General features: G+C 48.4%; 1 protein-coding gene across 1 annotated transcript in view; it reads left to right on the top strand.

Annotated features, from left to right (window-relative positions):
• Positions 1-21,911, top strand: part of ACACA (acetyl-CoA carboxylase alpha) — a 102,721-nt gene that overhangs the window by 50,648 nt on the left and 30,162 nt on the right. Inside the window, 11 exon segments of the mRNA XM_030962430.1 lie at positions 279-323; positions 2,998-3,039; positions 3,383-3,598; positions 4,103-4,258; positions 6,085-6,288; positions 8,702-8,857; positions 9,790-9,936; positions 17,038-17,307; positions 18,174-18,271; positions 18,753-18,873; positions 19,339-19,449. Of these exon segments, the coding sequence (XP_030818290.1) occupies positions 279-323; positions 2,998-3,039; positions 3,383-3,598; positions 4,103-4,258; positions 6,085-6,288; positions 8,702-8,857; positions 9,790-9,936; positions 17,038-17,307; positions 18,174-18,271; positions 18,753-18,873; positions 19,339-19,449 (1,566 nt within the window).

Here is a 21,911-nt window from a genome sequence, read left to right as displayed (position 1 = left end):
CCTCCCTGCTTTCTAGCTCATGGTACCATTGGCACCTGACGTGTTTTTCCCCCAAATTAAATGCTGTATTTTACTGTGTTTAGTTCTCTCTTCACCGTTTTTGTCCTCTAAAACTTGAGATGGTTTTCATAAATTCGCTTAAGAGAATTAATTTACAATTGTAAGCAATCTTGACACCTCTTGTATTCTTGAATTAATTAATTTTTGATTTTAATCCTAATTGCTAGCTGTCTTCTGCTTTTTTTTTTCTTCCTATGTGTGTATGTTTCGTTTGTAAGGACTTCAGGAAACAGGTCAACTATGAGGTGGATCAGAGATTCCATGTAAGTAAAAAGGGCCTGGAGCAGGGTGGCACTCCTGCTGTGAGGCCAGGGGACACCCAGGGGGCTCTGGCCTTCTCGTTTGGGTCTCAGGCAGGCATGTAATGCCCACACCCTGTCAAAGTGAAGAGTTGAAGTATTTATTTGAAAATCTGGCTGCAAACCCAGGCTGTGCCCGTGGCATTGAGAGGGGCCCTGGGGCTCTGAGTGTCCCTGGTTACCTGGCTGAGCTCAGGGAGCCACTCTGACCGAGATTTCCTTGTGTTCCAGTGCTTCCTTGTGTTCCCTCTCTGTTCCAAAGTGCAATCATCAGTGAAACCTTTGTATTTCCTCTGTAGTGTGGTGATTTCCTTTGGCTTCTTACTGATTTTAAAATAACTTCAGTCGCTGAAGGGATGTGTTAAATTTTGCAGAGTGGTGTTGTGGTGTGGGAAATGTTTGATGCTCTTACTGCTGGGAATTACTTCTTTCCCCAGGGCCTGGGCATGAGTGGGGTCTGGTTTAGGTGGCAATGTAAGGCATAAACCAGATTTTTATCTCCTGGGTATCTACTCTTCAATTCTGGAAGTTGTCAGGAGCCTTTGAAGTGCAAGAAATTCCCCCTGTGCTCAACACAGCTGGTCTGGGGAGGTTTATGAAGGGAAAACTGGTTTACAAATCAGCAGAACTAGTGTTGGAACCTGTCACCACGTGGGACTTGTTGCTCACAGTGCAGGTGCAGAGGTGCCAGTCAACAGCTTAGGAAACTGCATTTCGTGGAGAGTCTTTTGGGACATTTAGCAAGAAAATCTGGGCTTTAGGTGTGAAAAAGGAAGTTTTGGAGAACAGAATGGGCGCTGAAAAATGGGAGTTGCTGAGTAAGTGCTGTGGGACGTGCCAGAGGTCAGAAAAGAGGCACAGAACAGGAGGAACCATCCCCAGGCTCTGCCTGGACCCTCAGTGTGGGGTCACCTGGCTGCAAAGCTTGTGGAGCACCTGGGAGCTGCTCTGTCAGTCTGTCCCTGTCTGCTGTCCCAGCCCCTTCATTACTGGACCAACTATTAACTTAGCCAGGCCTGGGCTCGGGTTTGTTTTTGTTTTAATTACAGTCTATATAATTAGTTCCCAGCATGTTGAGGTAATAGAGAGTTGCTCCAGCAAGCTTCCAATTTCCTCATCTCATTAGGTTTTTAACGTGATTATTAGTATAATAATCAACTCTGATGATTTCTGGTGCAGCTTCTTGCATTCTGCAGTTTGCAGGGTGTCTTGATTGGCTAATTTAGGCAAATTATTTTGATTGTCTTGATGATGGTTGGTTGATTAGAACACAGCAGGGGTATAATTCTTCTGCCCAGGAAATGGAGCACTCTTTTGGATTTTGGTACCAGGGCACTGAGGATTTTTGTGTGTGTGCACATCTAATTATGATATTTGCCCACCACACCAGTGAGGTGCCCTGGAAGCAATTCCATTAGTGGTGGAATGAGCCTGGAGGTGGTGGGAGAAGCTGGCAGCCTGCAGAGGGGGACAGGTAGGAGGGATTGGGAGAAGTCAGGAAACATGGAAGGGGTTTTTTCTTAGATGAGACTCACAGACAGTTGATACATTGAGTGAGCCTGAATTTTTAGGCAGCATTTCATGTACCACTGCTTATTTTGGAAGAGTTTCCAGGCAAACCCAAGTTGTTTTGCTCAACTGAGAGTCATCAGGTGAGGTTTGGGGGCTGTTTCACCTGGGAGGGAAGGAAGATGACTGACTGGAATAGTCCTTTTAGCCTAAAAATCTGTGCTGCTCAGTGGTGGCTCGTGCAGTGTCACTGTTGTCACACTCCCTCCAGCTGGGGCTGTTCATCTTTCGTGGGTAATGGAATGTGAGCCAGAAATTCAGCGGCTCCAGGTCAGACTCCCTGTTTTTTGCTTAGTGAGCCAGTTCTGGTGAGTCGTGTGTGTCCCCTCAGGTCACCTTCAGCACAGGCAGCAGAGTTCCCACGTGGTGCAAGCACTGGCCAAAGCCCTGCCCAGTAAAACTCCAGTTCCAGAGCAGGGCTGGATCTGCCTGGGTGGAATTGGAGGCACAGGATGCTGTCCAGGCTTCCTCTCTTCATCTGACATTTGTGCAATATTTCAAAAAACTCTCAAGGCCCTGCCAGGGTTTTATCTGTGCAACAGAAAACCAGAGAAACTCAGTGGTAGGTGGGGGATTTTTGTAATGGTTTTGCTGCTCCATACAGGAGAGCAGTTACTTGATTACAACTCCCAGTTTTCCTTGGGAAGAGAGTATTTCTGGCAGTAATGGTATGGAGAGAGCTGTAGCATTGTTCTGTGTACATCTACATCCATAACAGAGTGTTCCTATCCCTCCAGACATTTCCACTGGAATTTTAATCATAACAGATCTAGAAAAAGTTTCCCTCTACTGTTTGGACACTTCTGTGTTATCTGTTAATAACTGACAATAATAATCAAAAGCCAATCAAGCAGCTTCTTTTGCATTAGTGAGGGCAGGTTTCAGCTGCCTCTGCTGTCTTGAAGGTGATTTGATTTTCCACCACCTTTGTGATGTTGGGAAAGTAGCTGGGAACAGCTTGTGTCACCTGCTGTGCTGTGGTGCTGCCCCAGGAGTGGCCTGAGAGCACTCTGGGGACATCGGTGCTTGCTTTGGGGGCACTAACACTGCTGTTTTCATTTTCAAACAGAGGGAATTCCCAAAATTCTTCACCTTCCGTGCCCGGGATAAGGTGAGCTGGATATTTTTAATACTTTTCTCCAAGTGCTGGCTTGGAGTTGCATGCAGTGATTCACTACTCAAAATCAGGACAAAACCTTCTGGTTTCTGTGGAAAAGAGGGTTTTTTGAGGGGGGTGGGCTTGAGAACTTGCTGCCCTGCAATTTGTGTTACTCAACAATTTCACCACTCCCAGTGCTGCGTGAGATAGAAGCGTCTGGGTTGGATTTGTTTGAATTTTCAGAGTTTGAATTAGATACGAAAGTTCCTAAGGGGCATTGTGGAGTTCTTCCCTGAGTGTTTCACCTCTCCAATGCCCTCTTTCCCACCCTGTGCTGTGTCCCTGGCCCCTGCAGTTCGAGGAGGACAGGATCTACAGGCACCTGGAGCCAGCCCTGGCCTTCCAGCTGGAGCTGAACCGCATGAGGAACTTCGACCTGACAGCCATCCCCTGTGCCAACCACAAGATGCACCTCTACCTGGGGGCTGCCAAGGTGGAGGTGGGCACAGAGGTCACAGACTACAGGTTCTTCGTCAGGGCCATCATAAGGCACTCGGACCTGGTGACCAAGGTGGGTTTGTCCCTGTGCAGGGCTGTGAGTAAAACCAGGGTCACCCTAGGGAGCTGCAGGAGCCAAAAGTGACCATTCCGTGTATGGAGGGCTGGGGTGGTGCCCTCTCCTTGCTGGTGCTGCTCTCAGAGCCATCCCTTTGGTATTCCTGTGCTCCAGGGAGATTTTTCAGGGCCCAAGATCAGAGTCATAAATCCTTAGATCTTGAGGCAGCAGTGGCTTGCCCTGTGTGGTTTCAGATTTACTGTGAGCTAAAGGAGGGCACAAGGCAGCCAGGGGTGGGATCCAGGCACTGGGAGCACTGGCTCTGTGCTGGGGCTGGATCTGCTCCAGGACTGCACGTGGGGTTTTTCCTCTCCATCACACCCTCCTGCCGTTCCCCAGACTGTGGAGAATTCCTCTCCGTTTTCCTCTCCATCACACCCTCCGCAGCTCTCCAAACCTTGCCCTGTGGGGCAGTGATCTGTGAGTCAGAACTCAGTGTTTTGTTGTTCCTTCTGGCAGGAAGCCTCCTTTGAGTACCTGCAGAACGAGGGTGAGCGTTTGCTGCTGGAGGCCATGGATGAGCTGGAGGTGGCCTTCAACAACACCAACGTGCGCACGGACTGCAACCACATCTTCCTCAACTTCGTGCCCACCGTCATCATGGACCCCTCCAAGGTGGGAGCTCCTGCTTGTCCTTCCAGGGCTTCACTTGTCACAACTAAAAAGTTTTCTGTTAATAGAATCGCAGAATCATGGAGCGGTTTGGGGTGGAAGGGACCTTAAAGCTCATCCTGTTCCAACCCTGCCACCTTCCACTGTCCCAGGTTGCTCCAAGCCCCATCCAGCCTGGCCTGGGACACTTCCAACCTTTGCCAGGGACTCCCCACCCTGATAATTAGGAATTTCTTCCCAATATCCCACCCAACCCTGCCCTCTGGCACTTTAAAACCGTTTTGTTGTGCAGCTCAGCTCCTCTGTGTAAACAGAGGGACAATTATTAGAAGTAGGTTTTGTGTTTGAAACTAAACCTGTTTTTTCATTGTGTGTTTGAGGTAAACAGTTTTAATAAGGAAGCAGATCTTCTGTTTGTTGCAAAAGTTCAGATTCCATCCAAATAAAACATGAGATAAATTAGGAGCTTAAAAAGAATCCGTAAATCCAGCTACAAAAGTGCCTCATTTTCAGTCTCTGGTGCAAAAGCACAGAGATGAACGTTATAAATAAATGAACATTAAGCTTTGTAGATGCACAAATGAAAGTGTTCAGGCATTAAGGATGTTTGTGGCTAGCAGAATCACCACAAAGCAAGTCCCAAGCCCAGGCTGAATTTAGCTGGAAATCAGCATTCAGTTCATGGGTACCCAAAGATGAGAGCTGACCTTTCCTGAGGAGAACGGCCGAAAGTTATAAAGATGAATTGGGTATCAAAATAACTCTTGCTTGCTGACTTTTAAATCATGATTAAAAATTGGTGGCTTAAATCCCTTTTGGATGAACCTTTCCTGGTACATCCAGAGCTGTTGGTTCCCAGGAAGTTCAGAAGAAGCTGGAATATTCATCCCTGGAAGTTGGGCTGCCCTCAGATACAAACCATGACTTTTGCTTGAGCTGCTGTGCAAAAGAGACGTTTTTGGAAAAAATATTTAACCCAGCCTATAAATTGCCTTCTTTTAATATGTGCTTTGCCCACAGTGGTATTTTATAAAGTTTAATAGAAGAGCAGAAGGCCCAGCTCCAAGTGGTAATTGCTTTGTTGATTTAAAGCTCCGTGCAGGCAGTGAAATGTGATTATTGTGCATACAAGGGCTACAAAACTGCTTGCCAAGGATTTGGCTTCCTTGGATTCTGTAGCTCCCAGGGGTGAGCGGTGCCTGTGCAAGGGAGACAGGGGTTCCCTGGGCTGGGGTGGGCTGTGCTGATTGAGCTTGATGATCACCAAGGTCTTTTCCAACTTAACAATTCTGTGGTTCCATGTGCCATGAGGAAGCAGGGATGTGAATCCAGCACTGTCCCACTACATCAGTCCCCAGGTGGAGTTCCTGCCTGTCTCAAGGCTTAGGATGAGGAGGGACAGGTCACCAAGGTCCTGTCACTGCACTGGGCAGACTGTGCTGATGTGTGGGGCTTCTTCACCACCTTGGAGCCGTGCGATGGCGGGGATGCAGAGCAGTGATGGATCCAGGAAGAACCCCAGAATGGTTTGGGTTGGAAGGGACCTTAGAGCCCATCTCACTGCACCCCTGGCACAGGCAGGGCCACCTCCCAGACCTGCTGAGGAAGTCTCAGAGCCCTGCTGAGGAAGGCTTTTCCCCTTTCCCCCTGAGCAGATCGAGGAGTCAATGCGCTCCATGGTGATGCGCTCCATGGTGATGCGCTACAGGAGCCACCTCCAGGAAGAATCCCAGAATGGTTTGGGTTAGAAGGGATTTTAGAGCCCCTGGCAGAGGCAGGAACACCTCCCAGCCCTGCTGAGGAAGGCTTTTCCCCTTTCCCCCGTGCAGATCGAGGAGTCGGTGCGCTCCATGGTGATGCGCTACGGCAGCCGCCTGTGGAAGCTGCGCGTCCTGCAGGCCGAGCTGAAGATCAACATCCGCCTGACGCCCACGGGGAAGGCCATCCCCATCCGCCTCTTCCTCACCAACGAGTCGGGCTACTACCTGGACATCAGCCTCTACAAGGAGGTGACAGACTCCAGGACGGGCCAGGTACGTCCCTGAGGATGCAGGGCTGGGCGGGAAGGTCGGGAAGGCGATGTGCTCCTTCCTCTGTGGGTTGTGGTGTTTCCAGGGAATCACAGAATGGTTTGGGTTGGGAGGCACCCTGGAGCTCATCCCATTCCAACCCCCGGCCCTGGGCATGGATGTTGGAGTCCTGGATGCTGGGAATTTTAAACTTTCTGTGCTGAAGGGCACAAGAAAATGGAGGCAGTGCAGTGATGAAGTGGCACATCCTCCCATGGACACCTTCCACTAGACCAGGTTGCTTCAAGCCCCATAATACATTTTAATTTAACACAATATTGCCATTCAGCCTGGCCAAAGGAAGGAGAATGGAAAGATAAACTTGCAGCAGCAGATGTGAAAATGTGAGGAATTAAATCAGTCAGGATTTCTGGTTGTTGTGTACATGCCTTCAGTCATTTGGGCAGCTGTTTTCCCAAACAGTTTTCCTCAGAGCGCTCAAAAAAATACTAGAAGAGGAATCACTGCTGATGCTCATCCTGTAGGTTGTAATAAAAAATATTATTAATTACGCATTTATCTGAGTAGATACAAGAAAATCTGTGAACATGTCCTTTAAATTCTAAAGATATAAGGAATGACCTGGATAAGAAGATGTAAAATTATAGAAGGTGCTTTTATATCATTTTCCTGAAGCGTAATGTGCTCTTTTGGAATGGTTGTGGCTGTTGTGGTATTTCTGTTTTCCATGGTGTGGGAACAGTGTGGTTAACTGAAATACCTACATATGCTAAAATCCATGGAGCATGGGATGCATGGAAAATATTTAAATAGAGAAATGTTTACATCTCCCTCTGTAATCATCTCTCTGCCAGGCAGGAGAAGCAGCAGAATAAATCACTTGGGCACTGTGAATGTAGCACACAAAGTGCTGAGTCACCTTTCTCCCCCTTTTTCCATTTAATTTTTCCAGTGAGCTGCTGGCCGTGGAGTCCATCGAGCTCTGAGATCCCAGAGCAGATAGTGTCAGTGTGTTTTACCTCATTGCTGCCTTTGAGGGGAGATGAGGAAAGAAAAGAACATTTTAATAATCTCCAGCAGCTCAGCTTAACCCTTGAGTTGGGTCAGTCACTTGTGAAGGTCACAAGTGAACTCTGAACTGATGAGCTTTGTTATTTAAAGCTTGGGGAATGGGCTCGTGTGGGTGTGTGAGGCTTTAGCAACTTTCCAGTATTAAATTTGATTTGTTTTCCAGAATTTTAACCACATTTTAGTAAAGAAATATACCGATATTTTTAGGAAGCTTCCCCCTCATGATGGAGGTTTATAGGGCGAGTTCAGATCTGGGGATTTTTCCTGTGTTTTCAGAGGCTTCTTTTAAACTTAGAGAAATCTTTCAAAAAAAAATTCAGACATTACTGATGTGCTGGGTACTTTCATGACTTCTGAAGAATGGGAGGATGGCTTCATGCTGAGAGAATGACCCTGATCTCTTGTTTCTCAGTAGTGATAAGTGGTGATGCTCAGCACAGACTTCTCCAGTTCCCTTCAGAGCTGCTGTGGAGCTTTCCAGAGATTTAAGGAGAATTTCCAAGTGCAGATCCTGGCAGATCCCAAGACAGGCATTGCCACAAACACTCATTACCCTGAACAAATGCTTCTCCCATTAAAGAAGCTGCCTCCCAAATCTATGTTTGTGCAGCCTGAAGAGAGCATAAACTGCTGGTTTTATCTAAAAATAAAAATAGGCTTTACTGAATTTTGTGTAACTCTTCAATTAATTCCTCTTCAATTAGCTAAATTCTGTTAAACACATCCTGATCATGTCCCTCCTGCCAGGTGTGTCCCTGTTAAGCAGCGTTTGGGCCGTTTAAGGCGTTTTTATCCCTTTTTAATCCCCTCCTGCTTCTCTGTTGAAAAGCTTCCCATCCAAGTCCTGCCTGCCCAGAATATATAGTGCCATGAAGCACGGCAGTTGATAATTCATGTTGCTACTCTGGGAAAATCTTTTAAACTTACAATATCAAAACTTCAAGCCCCATGACATATGCAAGTCTTGACCCGGCTGGCGGGCGCAGCCGCGGATCCCCATCCATAAATAACAGAGCTCTCCTGGCTGCTGCCAGCATCCACGGGCACAGACAGGGGCTCAGGGGAGCTGCTGGGGACTGGCAGCTCCTCTCAGGGCTCAGTTTGTGCTGGGGATGTGGCTCTGTGTGCTCTGGGCTCTGCTGGCATGGGCAGTGAGTCTGGGATGCCGGGACGGTGCAGTGACGGTCCTGAGGTGTCCCCAAAGGGCAGCAGGGTGTGATGGAGCCTGGCTGTGCCAGCCTGAGCAGCCTTGCAGAGGGCAGGGACGAGCAGGCTGCAGCAGCCTGGGGGGTTTTGCTGAGGGCTGGATCAGCTCAGTGTTCAGAACCCCTGGTTTGTCCTGCAGATCATGTTCCAGGCGTATGGGGACAAGCAGGGACCACTCCACGGGATGCTGATCAACACTCCCTACGTGACCAAGGACCTGCTGCAGTCCAAGAGGTTCCAGGCACAGACTTTAGGGACGTCCTATGTCTATGACATTCCTGAGATGTTCAGGCAGGTGAGTGTTCTTTGGGCTCTCCTTGGTGCTCTTCTCTTTGCCATGCTGATTGTCAGGGGAGCCAGGGGCCTGGAGTGGCTGCCAGTGGTCCCCAGGGAGTATCAGCGATGGATTGAGTCAACTGTGAATGAAACTGGGATAAACTGCTGCTGGAGTTCCATTAATGAGTCAAACAGCGAAACATAAACCACCTCCCCTCTCTTGCTGTTGTTTGTTTTCCCACCTTGTCATCTGCCCTTCCTGGGTGGTGTTTCTGATTTGCTGGTTCTATCCCAAACCACCTCGTTCGCATTTCACTTTGGGTGAAACTGTTTCACGATTGAAATCCCAGAGCAGGTGCTGTCCCTGGAATACTGTCAGTCACACTGGCAGGAGAGGGGTATTTCAGGGTGCCCTGAGTTGGGAACAACCCCAAATTCTGCTGGGAATACCACACTGGAGTAGATTGAAATATAAATATTAATGTAGATATTTACATTATATACAATATAATGTTATATTTACTATATATACAACATAATGTAAATATAACTTATGTTATATATGATAAAATGTAAATATTTATATTTAAATAATTATATTTAAATTATTCTATTTCTATTATTTATATCGATATTATATTTATATTATGTAATATAACTATTTATATTATTGTACTATTATATAACAATATTATTATATTAGTATGATATTATTATATTAGTATAATATTATATTAGTATAGTATTATTATATTTATAATAATATTAATGTAAATATTAAGTAAATTGAAGTATAAGTATAAGTATAAGTATAAGTATAAGTATAAGTATAAATATAAATATAAATATAAATATAAATATAAATATAAATATAAATATAAATATAAATATAAATATAAATATAAACATTTACGGGTGGCATTGCTGACGAGGATTTCTCCTTGCCCCCAGTCTCTGATCAAGCTGTGGAACTCCATGAACGAGCACGCCGTCCTGCCACCAGCACCTCTGCCCTCTGACATCCTGACCTACACGGAGCTGGTGCTGGATGACCAGGGCCAGCTCGTGCACATGAACAGGCTGCCAGGAGGAAATGAGGCAAGTGCCCCTTCCCTCTCTGCCCCACAGGACCTTGTGCTTTGGGCTGGGTTTGGCCATTGTAATGAGAATTTACCAGCCGGGCACAGAATCTATCCGTTCAGCCTTTCACAGATGGAATCTCACTCTTGAAAATGAGATTTTTGTTTCATTAAAAATTAATACCTTCCCTACAATGGGTATTTTAACTTCCCTAGTAAATGATGATTCCATTTCAAACCTATGCCTATGCTGGGCTTCCTTCATAATTAAAAAATGCTCATTCAGCTGTTCCAGGTAACTGGGGTTTGTGTTTGAGCAAAATGTGTTTTACAAGACTAAATAGAAGTATTTTCGTTTGCTGAGAAAAACCCAAACCACAGGAAAATCTGTTTTATGCTTCCATTTCCATCCTCCCCACACAGTTTGTATCAAGGTGTGTGGAACCTCCCACTCTAGAGCAGGATTTACTCAAGAGTTACAACGAGCTGATGCTGGGGGTGGCAGAGTCACTCCTGGAGCTGGAGCAGGAGGAGACTTTGCTGGCATGGTGGGGTTTTGCTGGGTGCAAAATAATTGCAGCTTTGGAATGACTGCAGAGTAAAGAGAACCACTAGAAGATGTGGTGGTTATTTTTGTGGGAATTAGTAAGTGAATGTTCGAAAGTAATTTAAATTTGAACAGCTCTAAGTGATGGTATCATTTATTTTTTCTTGGTGTCGTTGAACTGTATTTTCCTAAAATCACAGCTCAAGGTTTGCAAAGGCTCTGTTCAACCCATCAGGGTAGGGATGCAAGGAAGCAGAGGTTTTCCTCACCATTTCCTGCATGGATCTGGTCAGGGGGGAAGGTTTGGAACAGGATTTTTGCAAATTACCCCTGATGGTGTCCGTGGGGTCGCTGCGGCCTTGTCTTCTGCTGGACTTGAGCAGAAATGTTTGGACTGGTCTGATTAAAGCTGGAATGAGCTATTCCCTGCGTTCCCAGTGCAGGCTGAGGCTGCTGGGGAGCCTTGTGCCATCATCTTTCTCTCCTTCCCTGCTCTCATTCAGCGTTGGAGTGGATGGTGGCTGGGGAAATAGCAAAGTCCCTCAGGGACGTCGCTCTGTTCTTGCTGAAATTACAAGCACAGAGCTGCCTGGGCATGAACATGTAGTGTTTACTCTGCCAGTATGAATACAAATAGTCTTATTATAAGAGATTCTGTACCCAAAGACCACCAAAAAAAAAAAAAAAAAATTAGGGGATTTTTTTTAACCCTTGGTAGACTTGGTTGTGCTGGGTCTGTAAAGAAATCACATGGCCGTTGTGGTGTGTGGAGTGTTGGTATTTAAATTAATCTGACCTGATGTGATCTGTCAAATGTCTTCTTGCCCAGAGGGGTTGTAGAGGCTGTGGGCTCCCCATCCCTGGCAGTGCCCAAGGCCAGGCTGGACGGGTTTGGAGCACCCTGGGACAGTGGGAGGTGTCCCTGCCATGGCAGGGGTGGCACTGGGTGGGCACTGAGGTCCCTCCAGCTCTGAGTCTGTGCCCCAGAGATGCAGAGCTGGTCCCAGTGAGCTGACTGACAGGTGAAATAGGAACTTCGCAGGGAAATGTGAGATTTTTATTATTATTTTTCCTTCTTGCCAGCAAAAGGTGCTGATTCTCTGAATTCAAACTCATTGGAGAGATTGCCCCTTGTGTTTTCTAGTAAAGAGGGGATGTCTGCTGGGAATTGCTGTCTGTGGTAAAGGTTGTTGTTGTTGGGTACATTCAGGCTCCTGCTCTCCTTGTTTTGGATCAGAGGCTCAGAGCCATTCCCACAGTTCCAGGGGGAGCCTGGCACTGGGGGATCAGGGCTTGGCCTTCCTGACAGCTGCATTTCCTCCGTGTGAAAAGGGGTCAAGACCCCCCTGCTGTTACAGCATTCAGCTGAGCTGAGTGCCCCGAGAGTCTGAGCTGATGGGAGGAATTGAGAAAGCAGCATAAAATCAGGAGATGTGTGGGCAGCATGTTCAGCCAGAGCTGCAGTGCCTGCTCTGGCAGGGGCAGGGCAGGAGCTCCAACCTGGGGCTCTCCCTGGCCTCACAGAGCTGGCAAGCAGCATTTTGGGCAATAATCTGTCTGTGTTTTCGGGACAAACTTGAGGTCTCAGGGCTTCTCCCAATCCCAGAGGTTTTTCTGGTAGCTCAGGACCGCTCCCCTCGCCCACCACACCGTTGCAGTAATTAGCTCTTTGCTGTGGTCTCAACAAAGAAGCCAGGGAATTAATGGGCTGTGAAAATACAAGTTGCTCTATATTCCTAGACTGCTCTGGCTGCTCCAGAGCAGAGGGTCCCAGTCCTTGTGCTGCTGGGGCACAGCACCATCACTACAGGGCCTTTTCCATCCCCTGACCAGCCAGAGGACACCTCTTTTTCCACTTTGGCACAGAATGCCAGACTGGTTTGGGTTGGAAGGACCTTAAACCTCATCCTGTTCCACCCCTGCCGTGGGGCTGTGCTAAAATGGGGAATTCTCTGAAAGGGCTGGGAATTGGTGAGCACAGAGCAGTTGAGGAGTGTCTCCACCACTGTGTAAATCACCGTGCTGGAGACAAGACCTGGAGCACAGTGACACCCCCTTCAAAGCCCAGGGCTTTGTTCCCCAGATTAGCATATTAGCACAAATCTCAGTGTGAAAAGGTAATTCCCTCAGCCCCTTGCAGAACTCAATATATTCCTTGTCAGTCCTGAGCCAGGCATTGGGATGCTTTTCTATAGCACTTTATGTATTTTGACTACAATTTCCCCTGATCCTCTGGCACCGGGAAAGCACCAGCTGCTGATAAGACCCAACTAATCTTCAAGGACAAGGAGAAAGTGATGTAAGGAGGGCCTGCAGCAACACCCCACATCCCCCTTCATCCCTCTGCCGGTGCCCATGGAAAATGTCATTTCCCCCACTGGCACTAGATGTCACAGTTTTTCCTCCTCAGTAGCACGAGGATCAGAAATAATCCACAATCACCGCTGCTGGCTGGAGCTTTGGCTGCTGCACCTTTCCTGGCTAGCGGGGGAGGTTTGGCCAGGGGAAGTTCAGGATGGCACAGGGCTCCTGGAACGCTGCTCTGGTGGCTTCCCGGATTGCCAGAGGCAGGAAGGTGTAGCTAATGCATTTTCTACTAGCACAGCTTCATCGCTGAGCTGCATGTTCTGCTTTGTCACCCCCTGTTCCTGCATTTTATGGCAGGCACAGGGAATTAAAACAGCAGCCAGAGCTGCAGATTTCTTGGAGGGTTTTCAAATCCCCAAATCCAAGCCTTCCAGGAACAGGGATGGAAGAGGTGGCACAGTTTTATTCTCTGTGCTCATACAGATGTTTGAGCAGGTGGGTGTGGGTCACATGGATACAGGAATGTTCTTGCCCACAGGAAAGCCCCTGATGAAGGCTGTGTGTTGCTCTCTGTAATGTATCTTTACCCATCTGTAATTTCTCCATGGAGAGGGTGGCCAGGCACTTGAAAGGTGGTTTGGAGTCCCCATCCCTGGAGGTGTCCAAGGAATGACTGGATGTGGCACTCTGGCCTGGGTGACAAGGTGGGGATGGGTCACAGGTTGGAGTTGATGATCTTGGAGGTCTTTTCCAAAGCTGGGTGGTTCTGGGATTCTGTGACACCTTTCCCTGAGCTCTTGGTGTCATGCTGGAGCTGCTCCCTCCCATTGCTCAGATCGTGCCAGCGTGCTTGGCTGGGCTGCCACCACCACTTGGATTGCTGAGGGACACCTTTTCCAGAGCCAAGAAGGAATCCTGGGTTTTGGCACTCCACCCTTGTCAAGGCACGGAGCTGGAATGCCCCTGGCAAGCCATGTGCACTCTGCCCTTTTCCTGGGAGCTGGTTCGTGCTCCAGATAAAAATGTAAAAGCTCTGCACAGTGTAAGTGCAGAGAGTCACTCTTTTAGATCTGAAGTTCCAGGCACCAGATTCAAATGTTGAAGTGCCAAAATTGCTGCATCTGCACCAAGTAAATACCCACATTCAGCTTTCCAAATTTGGATGTGAAGCCTGGCCTTCAGTCCCCAGGCTCAGCACCATCCTGTAGTGAGGGAAGTAGAATAAACCAGCACTGATCTCTTCTCTCTGGTGCCCAGTGACGGCACCTGAGGGAACAGCTGGAGCTGTGCCAGGGGAGGGTTTAGGTTGGATATTAGGAAAAGGTTTTTCTCCCAGAGGGTAGTGGAGCTCTGAACAAGCTCCCAGGGAGTGGTCAAGGCTGTCAGAGCTCCAGGAGTGTTTGGACAACCCTCTCAGGGATGCACAAGCTGGGATTGTTGAGGTGTGTGTGCAGGGACATGAGTTAGACTGGATGATCCCTTCCAGCTCAGGATATTCCGTGAATCTGCCGGCTGTGCTTCTCCAGGAATTACAGAACCTGCCAGAGAGAGGCTGCAAAGCTCCCTGTCCCCAGCAGCAGCTGCCAGTGGCATTGGCTCCCCTCTGCTCGGAGCCTGCCGTGCTTCCCGGAGGGAGCCTGGGATCGGCTCCTTCCCCGCTCCCCTCGGAGCCTGCTGTCAACAGCTCTGCCTGCCACCGGCAGTCAATTTGGAACTGCATCAGTGTGTGTATTACTGTTCCCATCGATAGTGCAATTAATGTTGAAGTCAATTTTGGTGTTAATTTTAGGCCATGATTAGTGTTGACACTGGGTGTCAAACGAGCGGCGTTTACGAGCGCCGGGGAAGCGCCGTTCGTTAGCGCGCCCGTTTTACTGGCTCTTAATGCTTCCATTAAGGCCAGGATGGAGTGGGAGAAGGTGTGTGTAAAATTATACATCTGAAACTTGGGTGTCATCTCCGTGTGTCTGCGGGGCTGGGGCCGTTCAGGGAGCAAATGACAGCTGAGCACTGAATCCTAATCACAGTTTGGAGCATCAGAAATAATGATCACTTCTGATCGGGGCTTGTGAATAATTCATCCCCTTTGATTTTCACGTGCTGCCCACTGATACTTTTCAAACCAAATGTGTTCCTACAGGAGAATAATGGTCCCACTTCTTATGGAAATACCAGGGCACAAATCATTTTGCCAACATAAAAACAGTTAAATAAGACGGTTCCTGCTTTTATTTTTCCTCCACCTCTTCTTCACTCCTGGGTGTGCTGGGAATGGAGCCGTGGCAGGAGCAGCACTTCCAAACTGTGCTGCCTCTTCAAAAGAGCCTGTTCCAAAGCCAGGGCTGCTCACCATCACCTACCATTGCCTGCCAGTGCTCTTAGGTGATTAGCTCAGCCTGGCTAATTAACCTGGGAACTCTCCAGTTTTTGGAGTGCTGCCGTTAACTTAAAAATCTCGTTATTCCTTTTTTTTTTTTTTTTTTTTGGAATAGAAAGCCATTCTCCACTGCCCATAAATCTCAACTGAATCTAGCAAATTCATAGCAAAAAAAAATCCTTAGTTGTGCAGATCCCCGTGGCTTTTATTACTGGATAAATGGCACAAAACATGTGATGAATTGGGGAGGCAAAAGATGCCCATGTTAATAGTGGTGCACTTTTAATTTTTTTTTTCCTAAACTCTGTAGGGTTGCTCCATATTTGCCAACTGTAAACTGTTTTCAGGAGTTTGTGCCCTGGCCAGGTTGTTTCTGTTCTACTGGTGAGCATTGGCAAAAGGGACTTTACTGGTGTAGGGGACCTACGACCTTGGGTTAGGAAACTATTTCAACACCTCTGTTACAATCTGAGTTTTCTAAATAAGAAATGCCTTAAATTGGCCTGTTTCCTGTGCTGCCAAAAATCCTCAAGCTGCTGTAAGTGAGGAAAATCTCTTACATCCTGGTGGATGGGATGGAGTGTCCCCTGGTCCATCCCTGGTCCCTCAGCCCTGGCTGATGGGGTCAGTGTGGCTGTAAGGAAACAACTGTCAGGGATTTTTGTTCCCTTCCTTGGAGCTGGTGCAGCATCTCTCTGTTCCAAACCCTGCAGTTGGATGCTGAGGTGGAACTGTAGATCTGCAAATGTTCAGAGGCAAAAAGATTATTCTGTTCCGACTTGTCAGAGTAGGAGTGGAGCAATCCAAGGAGAAGGTGAACTGAAACACTCTGTTAACTTGCAATCTCAGCTCTTGGAAGGGGAGGTGTAAGGAAGGATCTGCCAGTAGCTGGCTGTAATATTTTTGGATTGCTGCCTGCTTTACTTCCAATGACCCTTTGATTAATTCCTCTGCCTCTTTATTTTTTTTAATGAGCCTATTATGGCATATCTTATTGCAGATGCTGATTGGATCTGGGCTGTGTATTGTGCCATTTGGATGTGGATTAAATGGCACAGATCTATCTGCTGCCTCTCCCCCTCCCGCTTTAGTTCATCATGCTCAGAATTCCGAGGCTCCACAATGAGAGTCTCAGCCCTGCTGATTGCAGAGGATGTGCAATCGGCTTGAGGAATGTGTACTCAGGGCTTATGATCCTTGGGCAAGCGGGGACTGGGTGATGCATGTGGCTTTCAAGGGACGCTGCTGCTCCCATCTGTTAATGGCACTCGGAGCCCCGAGCGCTGCCTGAGGGATGGGGCAGGCAGGGAGGGAGAGAGGGAGGGATGCTGCTGATCCTCCAGGAGATGGGGCAGGCAGAGATCAGTGATTTTTTGGGAAAGAAAAATGTGTGGCAGAAGGCATTGCTTAGCCAGGTGGGTTTGGGATGGAGCTGCTGTGAAATTGGGGAAGAGAGGACGAAATGAAGGGATATTTGAGATAGTAATGAAATGAAAAGGTGGTTAGAATGAGGGTTGGGTGAGGGGGACGAGGGTGTGGGGTGATACCTGGGAATGCTGTGCAGCAGCACATCCCACCTCACCCTGGGAGCACAGGGAATGCACAGCTCCTGTGAGAGGGACGTGTTGGACTGTGATAAACCCCTGAATGGGGAGAGGGAGAACCAGTGTGAGTGTCCTGGTGGGGTGAGAGCAGTGCAGAGCGTGCTCCATGGAGTGTGGGAAGGATCAAGTGCTTCCAGCTGTGCTGTGCACTGGCAGAGCCCATCAGAGCTGCTGTCATGCCCAGGAAAATATGCCAAGTCCAAGAGAATCCCTGTGTGACTCCTTTCTCTCACACCTTGAGGACACAACATTTATTTGGTGCCATTCTCTGCTCTTGGCCTGCAGATCGGCATGGTGGCCTGGAAGATGACCCTGAAGACGCCGGAGTACCCAGAGGGCCGGGATATCATTGTCATAGGCAATGACATCACGTACAAGATCGGCTCCTTCGGGCCCCAGGAGGACGTGCTGTTCCTCAGGGCCTCGGAGCTGGCCCGGGCTCAGGGCATCCCCCGCATCTACGTGGCTGCCAACAGCGGCGCCCGCATCGGGCTGGCCGAGGAGATCCGACACATGTTCCACGTGGCCTGGGAGGACCCTGACAACCCCTACAAGGTGAGGGAACCACTGCAGGAAATGCTGCAGCAGCCCACAGCAGGCTTGCTTTGATAGCGCCTTATTATATTTCCCTAGACAGAGGGAGGAATGACGAATTTGATTCTGTGTTCTTAGAAGGTTAATTTATTATCTTGCAATACGATATTATGTAAAGGAATACTGTACTAAACTATGCTGAAGGATACAGAAAGAATATTTATAGAAGGTTAAAAAGATAATAGTGAAAACTCGTGGCTCTTTCTAGAATTTCGACACAGTTTGACTGTGGTTGGCCAATAAGTTAAAACAATTCACATGAAACTAATGAAACAATCTCCAAACACATTCCAACACAGCAAAACACAGGAGAAGCAATGAGAAAATATTGTTTTCCTTTTTCTCTGGGACTTCTCAGCTTCCCAGGAAAAGAATCCTAAACAAAAAGATTTTTCCAGAAAATAAAACTGTAACAGCACCTCTTGTATCAGAGGTGAGGGTAAAGATTTCAGAGTGGCACATTCAAGGTTCTCCTTGGTGTTGGATGTGGAACACTGGAAATGCCCAGTGCTAAGCTGGATGAAACTGGGAGCAACCTGGTCCTTTCTAACCCAGACTATTCCACGACAGGATTTTACCATCTCCCAGGCAGCAGGTTGGCATCCAGAAGGAGTTAGTGCTAAATATTGCACCATTCCCAGCTAAATATTGCACCACATTCCCAGCTTTCACTGGCCTCAGCTGCATCTCCAGTGCTGAGAGAATATTCTTATCACTCTGTGGAATTTAATTCTGCCCCTGTGAAAGTTTGTTTCTGGTGGGCGTTACTGGGGATGAGGAAGGGGCTACAGGTGGGACTGGGATGAATGAGCTGTTTTTCCCTGCAGGGATACAAATACCTGTACCTGACTCCTCAAGACTATAAGAAAGTCAGTGCCCTGAACTCTGTTCACTGTGAGCACGTGGAGGAAAATGGAGAGTCCAGGTAGGAATGGAAAGCTTTCTGTTCATCCTTGGGGCATGCATGGCATGTCCTTGTCCTCAGCTGGGGCATTCCCTAGGGACAGGGGATAGAGGCATGGGAGGAGGAAGTGAAGAAAACGTGAGAGCCTTGTTGTAATCCTTGCTCTTTTCTTTTTTCCCTTTGTCTCCATTCCCTTCCTTTCTTAATTTCCTTTCCCTTCCTTCATTTTCCTATTAATCAGCCTGCTCCTCAGGTCCTGTGGGAATGGCAGGACACTTTCCTCAGGCCTTCCTCTCCCTTGGCCTTTCCCCTGGCAGTGCTGCTCCTGTGGGAAGGTTCCATGGTGCTGCAGGATGGGCCCTGCCCAGCCCCTGCCCGGGCTTCATGCGCATTTCTCCTTGGAACCTTAATGATATTTAGTCACTTTCCATTTTCTTTGTAGCAAACTGATTCAGCAAATCACTGGACCTTGTGACTCAGGGGCTGTGTGTGTCTCCCTCAGGTACAAGATAACAGATATTATCGGCAAGGAGGACGGGCTTGGAGTAGAGAACCTCAGAGCAGCTGGCATGATTGCTGGAGAATCATCTTTAGCCTATGATAGTGTTATCACCATCAGCTTGGTAATCCCCCACTGCTTTCTATTCTTCAAATGTATTGTCTGTTTCAGCTAAAAATCCTGTGATGATATCCCAAGCATCCATCTGGGATCAGCCTTCTGGCTGATGGAAATGGGCTGCTGTAGGCTTTGAGCAATGCTCCTGGCACCAGTGCAGGGCTCGGTCCCCTCCACACTCAATCTAAAACACTTCAGGCATTTGGCCTCGTATTTGCTCAGTCTGAAAATTGCTGCTTCTCTTTTTTTTTTTTTAAATAAAATACATTTACGTTCAGATCCTGTGTTTTACAAACCAGCAGATTCTGGAATTTTCCAGCGAGACTAGATTTCATGGCCTTGTACTACAAACACACCTAGTTTTATCGCAATGTTTGAATCAATAGGTTGGGGCTGTGTGGAGAGACAGAAATCAATGCTGTTACTTTTTTTTTTTTTTTCCTTTTTTTACCCTTTTTCCCTTTTTCCCCAGGTGACGTGTCGGGCGATCGGGATCGGGGCCTACATCGTGCGGCTGGGCCAGAGAACCATCCAGGTGGAGAACTCCCACATCATCCTCACCGGCTGTGGGGCCCTCAACAAGGTGGGTGCCTGCATCTGAGCCCTCAGAGCCCTCAGGGGGCAGCTGGGGCTGCTCGTGGAGCCTGGCATGCTGTGGGTTCAAGGAGGAGAAGCAGCTCTGCACAGAGGGTGTGTGCGACCGTGCTCACAGGGCTCTTAGGATGAGGGGGGAGACGGAGATCTGACTGTATTTCAGAAGGCTTGATTTATTATTTTATGATATATATTACACTAAAACTATACTAAAAGAATAAAAGAAAGGGTTTCATCTCAGAAGGCTAGCTAAGCTAAGAATAGAATCAGAAAGAATGATAACAAAGGCTTCTGTCTCGGACTCTCTGTCCGAGCCAGCTGGGCTGTGATTGGCCATTAATTATAAACATCTAAGATGGGCCAATCAAAGATCCACCTGTTGCATTCCACAGCAGCAGATAATCATTGTTTACATTTTGTTCCTGAGGCCTCTCAGCTTCTCAGGAGGAAAAAATCCTAAGGAAAGGATTTTTCATAAAAAGTTGTCTGTGACAGCTGTGGACACGGATTGAATCCCAGGCAGTGCCTTCTCCCACCCTCTGAGGGCTGTGAGGGGAACCAGGGCTGGTCCTGGTATCTGGAAATTCTTGGTCCAAAATACATGGCCCAGAGTCCTCTGAATTCCACCAGCCCCAGCATTGTGTGAGTTCTGGGGAGCACTGAACCTCAGGAGCTTGGACGCTGATTTTCCAGGCTGGGAGCGAGATCTGCTGGAAATCTCAGCTGTGGGGACAGGAGGAATAACTGGGGCTGTTACAAAGAAAACTTACCGCCTCACAGCTAAAGTGGCTCTTTTTTTTTCCCCCACTCCAGAGGCAGATTTTCTCCTGCCTTGCTGCCCCAAGCCCATTAATCCCCCAGGCTGCAGCCCGGTGCAGACACAGCTCGCAGCCCACTCTGCTCCGTGGCTGTCCCTGAGGGCTTTGTTTCCCTGGAGTTGGGGCTGTGTGCTGTGAGTGCCCTTCCCCATGGAGCAGCTTTGTTCTCAGGCACTCTCAGCACCTGGGGTGCCTGTACTCCATGGCAAGCTGTGTTTCCAGGAGAGCCTGCCTGACAATGGGAGATAAAGGAAAACAGGCTCTCGTTGAATTATTCTCCTGAATAAAGGGGGCTCTGCAGAAAATGAAGCATTGATCCTATCAACTCTAGGCTGCAGCACCCTCAGTTAGATCTCTTACACACATCACACGCACCTGCATCAATGGGAGGAAAAGAGGCATTTGAAGATCCAGCCTTTAAAAAGAAATTGAGTCAGTTTAGTGCTTGCTGGAGTGCAGTGAGTTGCCTGGTTCCAGCTGTCACTTGCTGGGGCTCGGGGCCCTGCAGAGTTTCCCAGATGGCAGGGCCAGGCTGTTCATCTCTCCCCTCTTCCAGGTTTAACTGCACTCCCTGCCCCTGCACTCAGTGCCTGTTTGCACGGGACTCCATTAATCCCACTGGACTTCAGGCACTTAAAAATTAAGGGTATGGACTGAATTAAGCGCCTGACCCCTGCCAGCAGGCACAGGCAGAAGGAGCTGCTTTCTGTGGGGGGATTTATCCCATCCTGAGAATTTCAGTGGGCTCAGCAAAATCCCGTGTGTCCCTGTCCCTCCTCCCTGCTCTGCTGGGATGTTGGTATGCTTGTGTCAGCTCTGAACCTCTACCTGCCTGGAGGTGAGGGAGGAACCTGTTGCATCGTCTCCAGCTTTCCCAGCCAGCCCCAGCAGTGTTTACCTGCCCTTGAGCAGTCCCCTCACTCCTGGGTGTGTGTGATATCTGCTGCTTCAGAGATCCTCACTTTCCAGTCCCTGCAGTTCTGCTCAGGGCTTCTTGGAGGGATCCAGCTGCAGTTGTGTCCCAGAAGTGTGTTTGAAGCAGGGAGCTGGTGTCCAGGGCTAGCCTGGGATGTCCGAGCCCAGTCTGGCTGATCTGAAACAAGCAGTGGATGCTGATCCATTGGCATCCTCCTGCCATGCAGTGCCTTCAGGCTCACCCTGTGCTCCCTGAAACCTGTTCACACTTGTCCCTGGGATTTAGAATTTTTTGGCCACTTTGAATTTTCTGGGGCCAGAGATGAGGTGAGTGCCAGCCAGGGGCCAGTTGTGCAAGGTGTCCCCATGCAGGAGCACAGAGGCTGTGTGGGTGTGGGACGTGTTCCTGCTCATTCCCAGGGCTCAGACTCCAGAAAGGGGAGCCTGTTGTGGCTGTTCTGTGTGCGGTGACTCAGCCTTGGTGCTGCTCATCCCCTTGGAGGAGGTGGGGGAGTCAGGGCTGGCAGGGGCTGATGGCAGAAACAAAGATACATACATGGAAACTGCCACCTTTAGCTTTTCCCAGCCAGGTGCCAGAGATCTGGGGCAGTTTTCCCATTCCTGACTTTTACATCTGTGTGTTCCTAGAGGGTGCAGGACAAAGCTGACACTTCTTGTGTCTGCAAACACATCTTCAAAATGTCTCCTCTCCGCCAGC

Source organism: Camarhynchus parvulus, chromosome 19 (genome assembly GCF_901933205.1).
Source record: "Camarhynchus parvulus chromosome 19, STF_HiC, whole genome shotgun sequence".
Taxonomy (NCBI): Eukaryota; Metazoa; Chordata; class Aves; order Passeriformes; family Thraupidae; genus Camarhynchus; species Camarhynchus parvulus.
The sequence above is the reverse complement of the archived record's forward strand: the minus strand, read 5'-3'. Positions and strand labels throughout refer to the sequence as shown.